We start from the raw sequence: 18,622 nt of genomic DNA, 5'->3' as shown, positions 1-18,622 counted from the left end.
TGGACTGAGGAATTCCAGTAGGAAAACCCCCTACCACTTCTCATTCACAGCACCCTTCGAGCATCCTCAGCATCCGTCATCCCGTGCATCAGGATCACTTTCATCGGAATCTATTACAATGCGGATAAAGTGCTTCTCGGTGGAGGTGAAGGTAATTGTTTGAGGACCAATGGAGCAAAAGAAGAGGACATTGGAGATTGCACCTGACCAGTTTGTTTTGAGTATTATCGTTAAGCATAAATGAGTATTAATGTGTGCACACAGTACAAGCACACGCTGCCAAGGTGCATAAACCAAAATGGTTATAAGCGACAATAGAAGACGAGATGCACCACAACAATAACTAAAAAAAGACAAAGTGGCGATTCCGGTATTTATTTTATTTTTGTCTCTTTTTTGTAAATTTTCACACCTTTATTGGAAACTATTTCTAAGGATCTTGCTGGTATCCCTCACCAGCTCCCTACCGGAGTTGGTCACCCGAAATAATTGTTCCCGACCGCATTGACTCTTACCCAAGTTTTCTTTGAATACGTATTAGCATCAAATTCATTGAATTTGCAAATGCTTGTTCATGGTGGAGTGAAATGCCTTGATGTATTATTTCTTGGAAACTCAGTATCTCCGGAACCCGCCAGTGGATCTTTTCATTGCGGTGTCTAAATTCTTATAAAAATACAGTTTATTTTTATAAATAGGGGTCGGACTTTTTGAATGTCGTTTTGATTACTTCTTCCATTGTTATGCTGCTGTTTAAATGCTTTACACTAGTTCCTCTGGGTAAGCCTTGCAGCTCAGTGCCACAGCTACCCCGGATTGAGCTGATGGTTTGACAGACTAAACCTACTGGTCCTAAAGGGGATGGCAAGTGTATTACACGGAGGTTGCACAACCACACTATGTAATACACCTCATTTCCTTCCAGGAAGGGTGGAGGACCTAATAGAGCCTCCCTCTGGTTGAGCTAAGAATAGCTTGGGGTCATGATCCCTCATAGCCTTGGAGTGCACGGATGCACACATTTTGCAGCATGAAAGGTCATGCTGCAGCCCCAGACCGTACATACAGATGGTGTGCAAGTCAGAAAGGAAACTCTGCAACTTTGTTTGGGAAAGTTTAAACTCAGACACCACGGAAGGTAACATTTGACTAAGGCCTGCTGACTACAGCAAGTCTGGAGAATTTAGTAGCAATCAAAGAGAAGCTCCAGGCCCACGTTGATTAGCACAGAAAGACAGTTCAATGTCAATGTTCGCAGAAAGTTGGAGCACCAAATTATGTGGCACCACATGGTGATGCTGGAGAGCTATTGCTTGGAAAGGTTATCTTAACACAGTCTGGCCCATGGTGATATTCATAAGGAGAGAAATCTGTGAGCAAGAACCATTAATAAGAAAAGAACAGTACCTTCTACTTGGAAGATCAAGATAGTATTTCTTTTAATGAAGTCGACAGCCTAAGGAGATACTATGATCATTTTGAATTGCAATTGTTAAAACATACCTGTTTTAGTTGTTTCATGACCTCTTCTGTAGATTTCAGACCCTCTTCTTTCTTTGTTTTCTTACGAGAGTTAGGGACTTTGTCACCAACTTTCTGAGATCGCTTGGGCTTTGCAATGGCTTTCTTACCAGAGATATCCTATAACACGAAAACATTACAAACAATACTTTTGCAAGGTCGGCTTTAAACCCAATGTCTACCTGGAGAAGAACCAGCTTCAGTACTCCCCTTCATATGCAAAGGTCTAACGTACTTTGAAAAGGCTAGTTGAGCACATTCACAGTTACACACAAGGGGTAGCAGGTGAACCTGTGAACTCCATGGGGAAAACCAACTGTTCTGGGAGCAGTATGGGGATGTAAAAGATTGCCTAAAAGCATTCATGAAGAATCAGGGACTATGGACCTCAACAAGGATGTAAAGGACGATTGAATGCACTAGATGTCACAGTCAATGGAACTTGGGGTGTTCTGTGGGCATGTAAAAGAAATCTGGGTATCACCAATTTACATCTTGGAGACATCTGAAAAGGCAGGTGCTGGGGAGAAGAGACACTGGAGAGAGGAGAGGTGAGATCACTCTCACAGTAGAGCAATAAAAGATGGCGCTGGGGATTTCCTGGCAGTGGGAGAGGAAACTGCATCAGAAGATGCAACAAAAATGAAGCTGCACTACGGACTACCAGGAGGCATTAAATACACAAGCAGAGGTTCGACAGAACACATGGATCTTCTGCAATGTCACAAACTCTCTATGATGTATAAGGGCTAGCAAGTTTGGTCCCCCGTGACATGTAGTAAAAGCAATGTCTCCCAGTTGAAATACAGGGGAAAATCTCATGCATAGTGCAAGTAAAATACCTATATTACATGGTAGAATAACAAACAGTATTTGAATCTGAGAGAGAATCATAGTGCAAATATTGCTCTTACCTCCTTGCTTCCAGGGGCCGCTTGCAGCTTTTGCTCCAGTACAGTGAGCTTGCTATCGATGTGCCCATTGATCTCAGCGTGCAGACCCTCCACAGAGCGCTGTGATGCCAACTGTACATTCTTGGCACGCAGGAGCTTCTGCAGCAGCAGATGGCCAGCTTCGGAGCGGCAACCAGGGAACAACTGCTTCCCAGAGAGGTTCAGCCCCACAGGGTCGCCACTGGCTTCTCGTTTCACAGCTTGGTTTGCAAGCATACATGGTACTTCATCCTTAGGCTCTTGCTTAATGTTCAGCCGAATTGCATGAAACTGCTCTGTGTCACTAAACTCGGTGCTGTCAGAAGACTGGCTATGCTTTTTGTTTGGTACAGATTCTTGACTTTCTGCACCACCATTCACTTGACTCTGAGGCTCACCCATGACTGGTGAAGATCCAAGGAGGATTGGTTTCACAACATCTTGTTCTGGGACAACTACTTGATGGCCTCCCTCCAGCTTTGGAGATGCAGTCTTCAATGGCGACAGAGGTGAATGGGGCTCCAGTCGGTCAACATTGTGGTCTCCAGAAAGAAATTCTAAAGGATTGCAAGGCTTGTAATCTTTGCTTGAGTAATTTTCCATAGTTTGATTCTGGACTGAAATGTTGGCAAACGAAGATGTGGGAGATACAGGGGTGGTTTCCGGCAAGTCCAGCCTAGGCAGGGTTTGATCAGGAATACTGCTCTGGTCAGAGAGTGGCAAAGGTGGGACTGAGGAAGGCTCTTTAACATTTAAATTAGGAGACTGATCCTTTGGCTCGTGAGGACTTTGTTCCAATCTCTGAAATTGTCCTTTTAGCTGCTGCTGTGAGTGATGCAGTAGATGCTGCTGGGGTGAATACATCTGTTGTGGCTGCTGCTGTGGTGGCATGATCTGTGGGGGTTCAGGCTGCTGCTCTGGTGCCCTTGTCAGAGGGTGCTGTGTATGTTGTGGTGACTGTGCCTGTTTAAGTTGCTGAGCCATTTGTAACTGATGCTGTAAATGTTTTTGACGTAGATGAAGCTGCTGCTGTTGCACCTGTTTTTGTAAATGAAGCTGTTGCTGTATTAGGGGTGATTGTTGAGGCTGCTGCAGTACCTGCTGCGAGACTTGCTGCTGCAATGGCTGTTGTGACAGCTGCTGTTGTGACAATGGCTGCATTGATAACTGCTGCTGTGACACCTGCTGCTGTAAAAGCTGCTGTGTCAAAAGCTGCTCCTGTGATGTTTGATGCTGTAACAATTTCTGAGATAGCTGCTGTTGCGATACTTGATGTTGCTGTGACAACTGCTGCTGCACTTGCAGCTCTGATGATTGCTGCTGTTGTGACACTTGTGATAATGGGTGCTGTTGAGACATTTGCTGTGATAGCTGTTGTGACATTTGTTGCTGAGAAATTGTCTGCTGTGACATCTGTTGTGACATCTGCTGCTGAGATACCTGGGGCAATTGTTGCGTTGAAATTGGTTGTCTGGATAGTTGCTGATGTACAAACTGTTGCTGCTGTTGCGATAGCTGTTGTGCCATTTGCTGCTGTTGGGAAATCTGCTGTTGTGACATTTGCTGCTGCAATAGGTCCTGTTGTGACAGCTGCTGCTGTGACATTTGCTGTGACAGATGAGATTGCTGCTGCTGTTGTTGTTGTGATAGCTGGGGTTGTGACATTTGCTGCTGAGAAAGTTGCGGCTGTGACAATTGTTGCAAATGCTGTGTTGATAACTGTTCCTGTATTTGCTGCTGTTGTGCCTGATGCCGAGAAAGCTGCTGCTGTGCCTGCGGATGTGATATTTGCTGTTGAGCTAACTGGCTCTGCTGTTGTAACACCTGCATCTGTTGAGATAGTTGTTGCTGAGGTTGTGACTGCTGCATTTGTGGCATTTGCTGTAGGGACAGCTGATGCTGCAGCTGCGTTTGAGATAAAGGCTGCTGCTGCTGTTGCTGTTGAGATAATTGCTGAGATAGCTGCTGCTGCTGGGATAATTGCTGTGATATCTGCTGCTGCTGCGACAGTTGTTGTAGATGCTGCTGAGACAGTTGTTGCTGAGACAGCTGTTGGGATAGCTGGAGTGACTGCTGTTGTGATAGCTGCTGATGTGCTAATTGGTGCTGAGCCTGCTGTGATAGTAGTTGCTGTTGAGACAGTTGCTGTGCTAATTGCTGCTGAGCCTGCTGTGAGAGCAGCTGCTGAGACAGATGCGCCTGCTGAGACAGCTGCTGTGATACCTGTTGTGATGACTGCTGTTGTGATATCTGCTGTTGTGGTTGATGCTGTGACAGCTGCTGAGAAAGCTGCTGCTGTGATAGCTGCGTAGCCAGTTGCTGTGATAAATGGTGTTGGGATGGGTGTTGAGACAGTTGTTGCTTTGATTGCAGCTGCTGCTGTGACAGAGGCTGTTGCGATAGAGTTTGTTGTGATGACTGTTGTGATAACTGCTGCTGCAGCAAAAGCTGCTGCTGCTGTGATAACAAGTGCTGAGACAGCTTCTGCTGCTGCGTTTGAGTCAATTGTTGATGTGGTAATAGCTGCTGTGATACCAGCTGTTGCGACTGTTGTTGCTGAGAGTGTTGCTGTGCTAACTGTTGTGACAGCAAATGCTGCTGTTGTGACATCTGTTGCTGTTTTAATAGCTGTGAGTGCTGCTGCTGCATAAGCTGTTGAGAGTTCTGTGTTTTTGTTAGCTGTTGTGAGTGTTGGGTGAGCTGCTGTTGCAGTTGTACTGAATTCATGTTTGCCTCACCAGGAGAAGTCCGAAGAGAAACTGTGCCTTGCGACTGTGGAGATGAGAATCGTAAAACTCCTTGAGATCTTGGCTGTGTGTTTTGTGCTAGCTCAGTTGGAGACTGCTGTGGTCTGGGCATCGAGAGTTCAGAGAGTGGCCTTTGCTGAGCTGAGGATGGCTGCTCCCCTGGAAAACCCTGCTGTTCCATAGGGGTAGATGGCCCTAAAGGGCGAACATGGAGTACGGTTCCTGGCTGCAGCTGCTGTCGACCCACTGCACCCTGAGGAGAGTGCTGTGTTGTGACTGGGGACCCATGTTCTAGCAGTGCTGGAGCCTGCCCTTGTAACTGGCCTGCTGTTCTCATAGCCTGGCTCTGCTGCAACAAGCTCTGTTGATGGCGCTGCACCAGAAGGGCATGCAGCTGCTGCTGCTGTTGAGGGGTGAGGTTTCTTAACTGAGGATTTTTGGCAATCACTCCTTGCAACTGAGCTCGGATATGACTCAACATTTGCGATGTTGGCTGTCCCAGCATGGCTGGAGTCTGTTGCAACATCACACCTTGGTGTTGTCCCATCAGTCTTGGTCTGGGTGGCCCTGCATTTTGCATTGGTGGTTGCTGCTGGCTGGGGATGTTTTGCAGCTGCCCGATTCCTTTTGCTTGCTGCTCTGCACTTTGAGGTGCTACTGGACTTGGCCCTAAAAGCCGTTGCTGCTGGGCAGTAACAACTGGTTGATCTCCAGGGCCCTGCTGCTCTAACAAGTTTGTCTTCTGTGATCCTTCTTGTTGCTGTGCTGTTACCAACGGCTGCTCTGACCGTATGTTCACCACAGCTGAAGGCATTAAGCTGCTGTTTTGTATTCCCTGCTGGCTAGCAATGGGTCCTTGTTGCAGGATCAAGTTGTTCTGCATTCTCAGAGACTGCTGGAGATGTTGCGGGGGTCCCATCACATTGTGCTGGGCATTCTGCAGCTGGTCTCCTGCAACACTTTGGTGCTGTAAAGCTAGGTGCACATGCTCAGGATTCACAAGGACAGAGGTATTTCGGTTCTGCACAGCCTCTGACTGTGATGTAACCTGCTGAGGGCTTGCATTTTCCTGGCCAGCCTGATTGGGCCCTCCAGGCCTGAACTGTACAGACTGTAGTTGGGTCTGCCCCTCTGTGCCATCCTGAGACAGTACACCAGAGGGATCCTTGCTCTGATTATCTGTATTGGTTGGGGACATTATATGGCTAAGGTGCAAAACAGACTGCTGACCCTGAACAGAATGCTGAACATATTGCTGAGATGTGGCCTGGTTCTGCGATTGTCCAAAAAGTCCTTGTTGGGATGTTTCTGCTTGCCCCATTACAGAAGGGTGAGGGGTGGCACAGTCTGGCTGAGCCAGTAAAGCCTGGGGCTGGCTAATAACTCCCATCTGTGGTTGTGACACTGAAGTCATTTGCCCACCTAATTTCTGTGGGCTTGCCTGATTCATGAGCCCTTGCTGCTGAACAGTACTCGAGCCTACAATGCTTTGCTGCTGCGATAACAATCCGTGTCCCACAATGCTTTGCTGAGATGATCCCAAAATCCTCTGTTGTTGGGATAAGAGAATGTGTCGTTGTTGGTTATGTTGACTTATGACACCCTGGTGTGGAATCGCAGAGGCCTGGGAAGGTCCAAGCGGTCTCTGCTGAGGAGACAGCTGTTGGACCACAACACCCTGCTTGCTAGAAACCATCTGTGGAGCTTGTGGAGACTGAATGGGTGGCTGCTGCTGTTGTGGTCCCAGCAAACTTGATTGGTTTTGCTGTTGGCTAACCAGCCCTTGCTGCAGAGAGGGTTGCCCTAAAATGCCCTGCTTCTGCAGCCGTTGAGCCAGTTGAATTCTCTGCTGCTGTAGTAGGAGCTGCCTCTCCTGTAGCAATCGGCTGTCACTAACAAGACCCCTCTGAGGAGAAGATCCTGGGAAAAAGACTGCTCCATCATTTGAGGCAGGGGTATTTCCACCTTGAGCTGAGACCTGCTGCATGACTGTGCAGTTTGCAAAAGGGATACCTTGCTGGACCTGTCCAGACACACCACCTTGGGACACCCGTATGCTCCCACCTTGTGCTGCAGGTGCACCTGAGGCGTTACCTGCTTGTGCTATCTGCTGTGGCAGCGCCTGCCGAGATAAGATTTGTCCTTGGACTTTAGCAATAAGTTGCGGGCTCTGCGAAGGACTAAGTGCCACCATGGCCGTGGGCGTCTGCTGCTCTCTATGTTGCTGGTGCTGTTGCTGCTTGTTCCGATACTCTGCCATCAAGTTGGTGTGCTCCTTTTGTTGCTTACGGACCTGAAAAGAGAGAATGTAAAACCCTCAGTAATGTTCTGCACATTATTATCTATACATAGGCTGTCCTGTTTTCAGTTTCTATTTTTGGTAAACTCTGGTGGGGTTTTTTCAGTGTTTTCAATATCTTAAAAAACAGTTGTTATCAGTGGTTACACATTTTCACGCCACTAAAAACAGAAAAAGTGTTTTTCCGGTGTTTATGGAACGTTTTGCTTTTATCATTGCTTGCTTTCTGCACTGAAAGAACATGGTATATAGACAGTGTACGTATAGTGTATATGAGGTCCAAAGAGATTTTTGCTAATTAATCTTATTGTAGTACACCATACAATACTTCTTCAGTGAGTCTTTGGTCATGTGCGCTCGCGCTTTCCTTTCCATGTAAACTTCTGTGAAAAGGCCCTCTCAGCATTCATAGCCCCTTGGGCTGAGAACCGTCAGCTAAGGGGCACAGTTGGGATGACTCTTTCTTTGATGCCACATAAAGCAGAAAAAATGATAAATATTAGCATTTTAGTTCCTGGGCATAAGAAAACAGTGCACCAGAATGGACAAAAAAGTCAATAGCATTCCTCATTAACTCTGAAGATTGTAAAGATGCTTTCAGCATACCATCTAACAAGTGGCAAGGATCTCCTACAGGGAATCACTTCAGCTCGGGTATCAATTTTGACAGGTCATCACACAATTTTTTTATATACGTAGCTGAATCACTACAAATACAAACAATATCACTCCAATCTTTGTTGAACTTGGAAAGAACCTTTTTTGCAGAGCATAATAGTGACACTGCGTTCCATGTTTTCCAAAAGTCTGGTGTCACGTTTTCACCACTATCGCAGATGCTTGGTGATATATATATACTTGTCACTATACCTTGCATTTAATGTTTAAAGCCTGAGGTGTTGACAATTCACCTACCATCAATACTGACCCACTAGAAACTATGGTCTGATGTATTAAGGGGTTTTAACTATTCTCTGTGGGTAAATGTGATGACACATATTAGGAAAGATTTTTATGAAAGTAGCCATTTTACCTATCAGTGAAAGAATCAAATGCAGCCAAAATATCAAATGTGAGTTTGATATGTCCTGATTCTCTACAGTTTATAAAATAATTAAACTAAACCTAAAACGTGAAACTAAACCCTGCATCTTTAGACCAAAGGCCATAAAACTGAAAAAGTAAAAGGAAGAAGAAACAATATTTTAGTGGCATCCCTAAAGAACAAAACTCAAGCAGAATAATGTTAGCCAGTCTTTCTTACTGCTAGCTTGTATAACAAAGTTACATTTTATTGACCCCTTCAGTAAGAACAAAATGATTCTTTCACTTTCTTTTTCCTTTCTTTGAATGGAATTTAGTTTGTGGTTGTGCAGGTGTTTTTTCAGTGTTTATATGTTTTCACCGGTGAGGGCTATTTTTCTTTCAGTGGGGTTTTATCAGTTATTATAGGTTTAAACCTAAAACCCCACAGCCTATCTATACACCACATGAGTGAGGCCTCAGAGTTAGATCAACCAGTGTATCTATTCCTCCAGAGCATCACTGAATTAACTAGGATACCTCCCCCCACCTTCAGTAAATTAGCATCATGGCTATCACAATTACTTACACTTCTGTGTACTAATTTAAATCCTGAGGACATGGACACTAATGAAACAAAATGGTTACCTATCTGTCACAGACGTTTTGCAGCTTCAAGAGTTTTCTGGATTCACATGCTGTGCACTACTTTAGTGAGAGGATTAGGAAAATCCTTTTTTTCCTTTTTTGGGTGTCAGAAGAGTTGGATTTGGCCCACTCAGTGCTCTGGCACAATTTTGAGATTCGTTGTCACCCTGGCGACCTGTGTGGTTCTAGGGCTTTGTAAACTACCTTATGTCTATTATATCTTGTATGGAAATCACACCTCTTTTTGGGGAGACAGGAGGATCATATGTGAATTTCAGAAAAGTCTTCAAGTTGCAAAACTACTCCTATATGCAAGTATCCATTTCATTTTGCACCACAGTTTTTTCAGGATTCACATGTAGTGCACTGATCACATTACACTTGGTAGGAGGTTGAAGTGAGTGTGTGTGTTCACGAACAAGTGCCTGAAGTACTTCAATGCATTTAACTTGAATATCTCTCCAGTAATGTACTTCAAACAAGTGGCCTGATGACCTTGTGGTTGCAAACAAATGTCACTAATGAAGCTTTGGTTGAGAGGGATAAAGCGGCTTCCTTTTACCTAGTAGTGTGTGCTCTTGGTCTTTCTTCTAGAGAAACCACACAAGTTTGTGGCAAATAACAGTTATTTTAGTGACTAGCAAAAATGTGTAAGTGCGAATGAGAAAGTTTGTTCTTTTTTCTACACAGCTTTATATATTGACATAGATCACTGCTCTCATGATATCAAGTGTGTGGACTGAGCTGCTAGAAAAAGTCTGGCAGCTGCACTCGGATTAATGTGGGAATGGGATATGACTTGAGGTAAGAAATCTTGATTTGTTCTCTTGACTACAGTGTTCTTGTATATTTATAGGTACAGTTCTAGCTTGTGATCCGCTAACTGAGCAGTGATGGAAGTTCAACAGATTAAGTTTTTTTAAGTTAGGAATCATAGTCCAGCCTTGGGTACTGGCTTAAAAGGTCCGCCGATAGCTGCACAAGGACCAAGTTAACATTCTACACTGGTGCGGGTACTTTTTAATGAAGAGGCAAAGTAGCGTATCCCAGATGGCTGGAATGTACACTCCGATGGACATGTACAAACGTTTTTCATCTTAGGATGAGGAGCGTGGTATCTCATGTCAGGTGGTGTGGTAATTTCTAGTTTCTGGATCAGAGGGTGTACCTATTTCACTTAGGTGTGAAGCATTTTCATGTTGTTGGCCTCTCTCAGTACCTCCATGCATCATTGGGTAGGTCCAGGTGGCCAAACTCCTTAAGCGCCACAAGGCTAAGCTGAGGCTGGTTGGTTTTGGGTGACGTACTTGGTCATCCTGTATTTTAAGTATAACTTGTGAGATTGATAGTTTGATCCCACCTTCCTGTACCATCTTAACCGGATCTGAGAACCATGTTTGTCTGGTCCACTTTGGAGCTATCAGTATCATAGTCTTACGTGTCTGTTTGAACTTGTCACTAGAGGTACTAATGGTATTTGTGGACTAGCATATGCACAAATCTAATGATAATGGAATTTCCTAGGGATAAGTGGTGTGGATACCAATACGGAAAGTTTTGCCATTTTGTAATTGTGCATGATTCTAACAAGTCTATTTGTGGTAGGTCCCATAGATGATTTAAAAAAAGGTTGTACTACTTCTTAATTGAGCCCCCACTGTGGTGTGATTCCTTATCTGCCTATCCGGTCTGCTTCCACATTCTGAATGCTTAGCAGTTGTATTGCTGTTAATTTTATCGCTTTTCATATGAACACCTACATATCTCTTGTGGTAGCTTCGAGTCAACATATGATCTTGTCCCTCCAGGTAGATCATGTAGGAAGCTGGATCTTTATAGTGTACCAAAATGATGTTCACTGTGTAGAGTGTGAAAAAATGAAAAACACACAAGAACTTGTGAGGTCTATCAGCCACATATATATTGGCCCGACTGGCATGTAGTACACTATGTCAGTAGGTGTTACAGTCACCTAAAGGAGAGTTTCTAAAAAGAAAGAAGAGAGCATGAGTCACATGTGTAAGGAATGCACATACAAATATCTATAACTTATTGAAAAACTGGTCAGCAAAATCCAGAACAGCTTATTATGGATAACCATCAAACAAACCAAGTGATCCGTCATATCATTTGGCCGTCCATACTGTGACCAGGCCGGTCTTTAGATCATCAAGAGCCAATGCCTTACAGTAAGTTGTTAATACTGGATCAGGTCCACAGTACGCTATGAACCACCAATTGTTGGCCAGTTAATGATGGTTGAAAGTGGTGAAAACACAGTGCAACGTAACAAAAAGCGTTGAGTCTAAAATAGGGTGATATATCTAAACAACTCTTTAATGAAAACAAGGCACATCCCCTAATTAAAAGAACAGGAACAGTGCATCGACAGTATGGAACAAATGACTGTCGCTAATAGGGCCAACATGTTTCTGCCTACCGGGCAAAGCGTCCCTTGGCTTTCATCAGGGCCACTGCTCTTAAATGTTGCTACTGTAACAAATATGTAAAACTGAATGTGTATATCATGTGTATATTACACCAACCTAATCAGTGAAAGAAAAGAGAAAATAGAAAATAGTAGGCGTAGGTACGATACAACCTGTGCCTACAGTTTAATACTCATCCTCCTTGTCACTTGGATACTCAGCGTGATCTAAAATGACAGGGGACTGGACCTCACCTCACCTGGACCGTGCTCAGGTATACAAGGCCCCCGCTGTCCGTCGGTCCCACCAAACTTTCCTGAGGCTTGGGGGAGCCCCCCAAGCCTCAGGAAAGTTTGGTGGCACCGACAGACAGTGCGATTCAATGTTAAAACGCTAGTCTGTTGGTTGTAATTATGACCAAGGGTAAAAGTCTGTCATCCATGGACACGAATGGTCACATGGCAATCTGTAAACCGTTATTGGTGGTGTGTATTTTAAAAATATGTTTGGTTTCAACCAGTTTCATCTGGTGAGCATGGCGACCGAGTTCGCCGAAACGCGTCGGATCATGGCACTCTTGATTCACGTAAAAAATAAATGAAATACAATTCTTCTACAATTCGCATACCGGATTCAAGTGTCCGTTTCTCCTGGAAGGTGCTGTGTTAAGCGGCGTGCTTTTGGAGTGTGTGTGAGTGTGTGTGTGTGTGTGTGTGTATATATATACATATATATATATATATATACACAGATATACAGATATATATATATATATACACAGATATATATATATATATATATATATATCTATATACACACACACAGATATATATACCGATATATACAGATATATATACATACACACAGATCTATATATATATATATATATATATATTTTTTTATCTCACACCAATGCAGCTCCCATCTTGGATGCTAAACAATGCAATAACGCACATAAAAACTGTATTCGCAAGCATATAAAAAACACACGAGGGCAAGTAGCACTTGAACTCTGTTTTTTAATGAGTAAAACTCGTGAAGAGTAAACTGCAAATAAAGTAGACATTGTTAGCCTACAGGCTGCATTGTAAACCAATAGCATAGAAAATGAAAGCATTTTTACACAAAAACTGGCACTGTGCGTTTAAGGCAGCCATGACCCCTAGCTTCCCATCATGCCTCAGGGGTGACAGTTAGGTCAGTTCTTTGCGTCACCCTGAAGATCAGGGCACAAAGATATCCTTTTACAATGAAGAGAATCTCATTTGCCTGGGGAGGCGGGTGGGTTGCTTATGACTTTGATGAGGATACCCCTGGAAGAGAACTAGGACTACAGGTAAGTAACTTATCCTTCTCTTCCTGTGGTCCACATCAATAGTCATAAGCATTGAATATAATAGCAAGCCCGTCTTCCACCTGCAGGCAAATGAGAGAGAAATGACCCAAACTATAACAGCCGTAATCAGCTGTTAAACAAATTCCTCAAGGAGGCCTGGCCTACTTGGGTGTCTGTTCTGGTGTCTGAATCTAGACAGTAGTGCCTCGTAAATGTATGGACGGACCTACAAGTGGCCGCCTCACTGATTTCAGATATGGGCACGCTATGGAGAAAAGCAGCAGTAGCCGCTTTTCCTCTGGTAGAGTGCGCTTTGGGAGTGAAAACCAAGGGGCCTCTGCGCTAATTGATAAGCTAGCTTGATACATGAATCTATCCAACTGGAGATGAACCGCTTTGAAGCTGCAAAACCTATTCTGATCGACCCATTGTTAACAAATAGTTGATCAGATTTTCGCGAGGACTTGGACATATCCAGATAGAATTTTAAAACTCTTTTCAGGTCCAGAGTGTAAAGCCCTCTCAGCTGGAGTGGAGGGGTTAGGAAAAAAGGTGGGTAGAGATATGGTCAGATTCACATGAAAATCCAACACTACCTTAGGGAGGAAAGAGGGGTGTGTCCTCAATACGACCCTATTCACATGGAAGACTGTATAAGGTTCCTTAGAGCAGAGCGCCTGTATTTCGCTCACTTTGCGAGCTGATGTGATCGCTACCAAGAAAGCCGCCTTCCAAGAAAGGTGTTGTAAGGTTGCTTTGTGTATGGGTTTGAAAGGCAGACCCATTAATCTTGATAGCACCAGGTTTAGCTCCCAGGGTGGGGAAGGAGGCCAGACTGGAGGGTAGACCTTCTTTAAACCCTGTAAAAAGTTTTTAACAACTTGTAATTGAAAAAAGGAAGGTTGAGAAGGTGAACGTCTCTATGCAGTGATACCTGCTAAGTGCACGTCAAAGGAAGGAAACTTCAAACCTGCTTTCGCCAGATAAAGCAGGTATGGAAGGATGACCTCTTCCTGTCCTTTGGTGGGGTTACAATTGTTTTGAACACACCACATATAAAAATGGTTCTACTTGCACGCATACGAGTGCCTGGTGGACGGTCTTCTTGCTTCTTTCAAGATGGACATGAAGTCCTGTGGCAGTCCTAAGTGGCCATACTGGAGGACCTCAGGAGCCATGCTGCCACGTTCAATGAGGGAAGGTAGGGGTGATGAATCTTTCCGTTCATCTTGGACAGCAGGTCCGGTCTGCACGGCAGCTTCCTGTGAGGGCATTCAGACAGGGGCAGAAGGTCCGGGTACCACCACTGTCTCGGCCAGTCCGGGGCAATCAGTATGATCCTCGTGTGTGAATGAGACAGCTTGGTCACCACCTTCGGGATGAGAGGAAGGGGTGGAAAGGCGTACACAAATGCCCCTGACCAGACCCCCTTTTGTACCACAGTCTATCAAAAGGGCATTCCCTTTCGATCCTGATCGGTAGAATCTTGAGGCGAAGTCTCGGCATTTCGTGTTTTCATTGTCCGCAAAGAGGTCGATGGTGGGACGATCCCACAACTGGAAAATGCCTTTGATGACCTTGTCGTTGAGAACCCAGTCTTCTTTGTCCTCCAAGTGACGACAGAGCGTCCGCTCTCTCGTTCTGTTCTCCTGCAAGGTGGAATGCTGTGACTGACAGATACCGTGCCAGGAGTCAATGCCAGAGAACTTGAGCTTCCAGTGAGCGAGTTCCACCGTTTGTTCAGGTAATACATGGTGGTGGCATTGTCTGTCTGTACTAAGATCGAACTTGCCTGAATCGAGGGGAGGAAAGCCTTGAGAGCTAGGTGAACTGCCCTAAGCTCCAGCATGTTGATGTGGTAGGATCGCTCTTTTGGTGACCATAAACCTTGAGTCTGGAGAGACTCCATGTGGGCTCCCCAGCCCTGAGTTTGATGAAAGGTAATTCCGACTTGTATATTCTTTTTTCATCCGCCAAGGGATGGAAGCTCTTGCTGTGTTTGACAGACTTATTTTTTCGTCCCAGCAAGCTGTCTGTTGGTCCCACTTGTCCTCCAGATCCTACTGAAGAGGACAAATTTGTAGTCTGGCACTGGGAACCAGGAGGATGCATGATGCCATCGACCCCAACAGGGAGGCAATCCGAACAGGCAGCCTTCCGTTGCGCAAAACCGGCTTGCATTTCTGTAAGATGGAACACGGTTGCTCCTCCGAAGGAAACACTTTTCCTACCTTGGATTCTAGCAGAGCACCCAAGAATGTATCCTCCGAGTTGGCAGTGAAGTCAATTTGTCAAAATTCACATGTAGGACCAGCCGGTGACAAAGTTCGAGATAGTTCAGAAAATGACTCCTCACGGTGTTTGGAGAAGGACCGTTCAAGAGCCAGTCGTCCTAGTACGGGTACACGAAGATGCCTCTGCGTCACAGTGCGGCTGCCACTACCGCCATGCACTTTGTGAACACCCGGGGGGCCGACTTCAACCCGAAGGGCAGTACTTTGAACTGGTAATGAGAGGATCTGAGGTATTGTCTGTGATGCTGATTGATCGGAATGTGAATGTAAGGATCTTGAAGATCCAGCGAACACATCAAATCTCCCTGCCTGAGATGTGGATATATTTGATGGAGCGCCAACATGTGAAACTTCCCCTTTCTGATTGATCGGTTGAGTGTCCGCAGGCCCAGAACGGGTCTGTATTCTTCCTTTCGACCCTTCTTTACCAAGAAGTATCTTGAGTAAACCCCTCCTCCCTCAGATACTGGCACCTTCTTGATGGCTGACTTTTTGAGAGGGGCGGCAAGTGCTCTCTGTAAGAGCTTCAGTTGGTGACACAGTGATGGAACTGGAGGGATTATGGTGTTGAAAACGTAGAGTACCGATAGCTCGCCACCTCTTTGAGACGATTTGCAAAACTTCCCCCCCACTGGAGTGGTGAACGGCAAGAGGGGAAGTGGGCACTCATTGCTTTGTCTGCGTCTTGGCGGAGTTGTTACCTGGACGCTGGTTTGCTTCTCCTCTGGAGGAACGTCTGCCCCGATACTGAGATCTTTATTGACCTTGCTGATCCTGATTTTTCTGCCAATGAGGTGTTTGAACCCTCTGTTGGGAGGATCGCCGATTGTAAGGCCTGAATCTCTTGAGGAATTCCTTCTTTTTCTCGAGTCCCACCGCTTTCAGTATTTCCAGCTCTGTTTTCATCCGGGACATTTCTTCAGTGTGAGCCCCGAACAGAGAGGAACCGGAGAAGGGAAGATTCAGGATTCGGGACTGCGCTTCTGGCTTGAGCGCTGTAAGTCAGAACCAAGATGTTCCTCTTGCGCATATCCCATGCGCATAAGCATGAGCCAAAAGGATAGCCCCATCAGCCGCAGCATTGATAACCTGGTTAGACACCAAGCTGCCCTCTTGTAAGATTTCTTCAAAATCTTTGCGGTCTTCCTGCGGCAATTTCTCAGTGAATCTCTGAAGTGAGTCCCACAGAGATCTATCTTAGAGGCCCAGGAGAGCCAATGCGTTGGAGACCTTCAACGTAGAGGCAGAAGTGCCACAAACCTTCCTTCCCCACAAATCTTGTGTTTAACTCGTCTTATCTGGTGGAACAGTAAAGGAGGAATTGACAGCAAAGGTCTTCTTTGCCGCAGCAATTATGACAGAATCCAGGGGAGGATACTCTATAAGGAAGAGTGGATCGTCCTCTGGTGAGCGGTACTTTAAGATTCTCGCTGGAGCGGTCTAAACACTCACCGGTGTGAGAGAGATGTCCATCACTAGCTCTAAGAAGCCTAGAACTAATGGTAGTAGAGGTCTAGATGCTGCCCTTTGATGTAGAGTCTTTGGAGACCTGTGTGTCCTCCTCCTGCTTCTAGATCTAGACCTTCTGTGCGAGTACGCAGGAGTGCGGCTGCGAGTTCTGACTCTTGAAGGAGAGCGTTCTCTATCCACAGCCTGTACCAGACGAGCCATTTGGAGATCTGTGAAGAGGGCTCGAGTAATGCTGCTCCCCTGTGGCTGTAGCCGTGGACCAGTGATGCAACGGTCTGCTCCATCGTGGTGACAGATGGATGGAAGGCGATCTGTGCCCCTCTCGCCCCTCAGGAGACTGTGCGGGGGGAGCGCTCCTCTTCTTGTGCTGGCCTGGTTGGGGAATCTTGGTGTGCCCCGGACGCTGGACGTCGAGATCACCACTTCTGGAGATCTTGACGTTGATCCGCGGTGAGAACTGGGAGAGCCTGTTCTATATGTCGGTGATGGTGACGAGGACAGGCTTACTGGATGTGACGCTTCTTTGGATGGGTGCCTCGACTCCGATCTGGAGCGCCTCTGCACCGATTGTCGTCTCAACGGAGACATTTGTCTCAACGTTGACTTTCTCCTCTTGGCAGGGGGACTTAACCTTGCAGCCGGACGTTCTCTCGACGTTAAACGTCTACCCGACATCGACGGAGTGCCATGCTTCGAAGTCCGCTGTCCCTGCTCTGAAGACTGGTGTCTCGACATCGACCGGCGCTGGACTGCCGACGACAGAGATATCTGCCTCGACGTCGAAGATCTTTGCACAGACCTCGACGGAGATTTCTGCTTCGACGTCGATGATGGAGTGTGGTGAATAGACGTCGATGATCCTTGGCCTGGCTTCAACGGAGACTTCTGCCTCAACGCCGAAGGTTGTGTCCTGTGCCTCGACATCTAAGATCTCTGGATTGATCTAGACAGAAACCTGCACCTCGACGTCGATCGCCGACAAGGCGACGACGGAGTGACGTGCCTCGACGTCGATGCGACGACGGAGTGAGGTGCGTAAACGTCAATCGCCTACACAGCGTCGACGGAGACTTCTCTCTCGACGATGAACGTCGCCTGGTTGACATCAAAGGAGGACCGGTTACCTTCATCGACTATTTCGTTGTTGATGTTTGATGATGCAACGGCATCACTGAAGTCTTCGACACCGATTTCTTCGTCGTCGGCAGCTTCGACGTCGATCCAGACGTGGACGGAGAACAGGTCGGTACTTTTTCTCTCGACGTCAACAGAATTCTCTACTTCTGCTGCTTCACAGGAGACCTGTCTCTTTCAGAGAGTCCATAAAGTCAAATCCTCTCTCTGTCCTGGATGGTCCTTCTCGACAACTTCTTACAATGATGGCAGTTGTTAGAAGAGTGAGACTCATGGAGGCAGAGAATACACACAGGATGTGTATCTGATCTGGCATCCTTCTTGCCACAGGCAGGGCAAGGGTCGAATAAAGGCGGCATTCCTGAAGAAAATAAACCTCTTTTGGAACTCAAAAAAGGTGTCCCTTTCACTCTAAGGCAAAAAAATGTTGTGTAAGCAGAAAAACCAGAATTGTAGAGATATTTTTTGACAGAAAGTCAAAAAGGAAGAGCTGAAAAACCAGGGTCCTGGCTGAAGGAGCCGTAAAGAATAACTTACCAAACTGTAACCCCTGTGGCATAATGGGAAGCTAGGCTGCCTTAAATGCACGGTGCCAGTTTGTGTGAAAATGCTTTCATTTTCTATGCTATTGGTTTACAATGCAGCCTGTAGGCTAACAATATCTACTTTATTTGCAGTATACTCTTCATGAGTTTTACTCATTAAAAAAACAGAGTTCAAGTGCTACTTGCCCTCTTGTTTAGCATCCTAGATGGAAGCTGCATTGGTATGAGAATATATATATATATA

The 18,622-nt window shown here is 45.7% G+C and overlaps 1 protein-coding gene across 9 annotated transcripts in view; it reads right to left on the bottom strand.

Moving 5' to 3' along the window:
• Positions 1-18,622, bottom strand: part of KMT2D (lysine methyltransferase 2D) — a 1,543,965-nt gene that overhangs the window by 272,365 nt on the left and 1,252,978 nt on the right. For all 9 annotated transcript variants that reach the window (XM_078685770.1, XM_078685786.1, XM_078685782.1 and 6 more), the window contains 2 exons: positions 2,436-7,493; positions 1,504-1,641 (listed from right to left, as the gene is read on the bottom strand). In XM_078685770.1, coding sequence (XP_078541896.1) covers positions 1,504-1,641; positions 2,436-7,493 — 5,196 coding nt within the window. The remainder of the gene's footprint in view (positions 1-1,503; positions 1,642-2,435; positions 7,494-18,622) is intronic.

Source organism: Lissotriton helveticus, chromosome 1_1, assembly GCF_964261635.1.
Source record: "Lissotriton helveticus chromosome 1_1, aLisHel1.1, whole genome shotgun sequence".
Taxonomy (NCBI): domain Eukaryota; kingdom Metazoa; phylum Chordata; class Amphibia; order Caudata; family Salamandridae; genus Lissotriton; species Lissotriton helveticus.
Note: the sequence above shows the minus strand (reverse complement) of the source record. Positions and strands in the feature narration are given on the sequence as shown.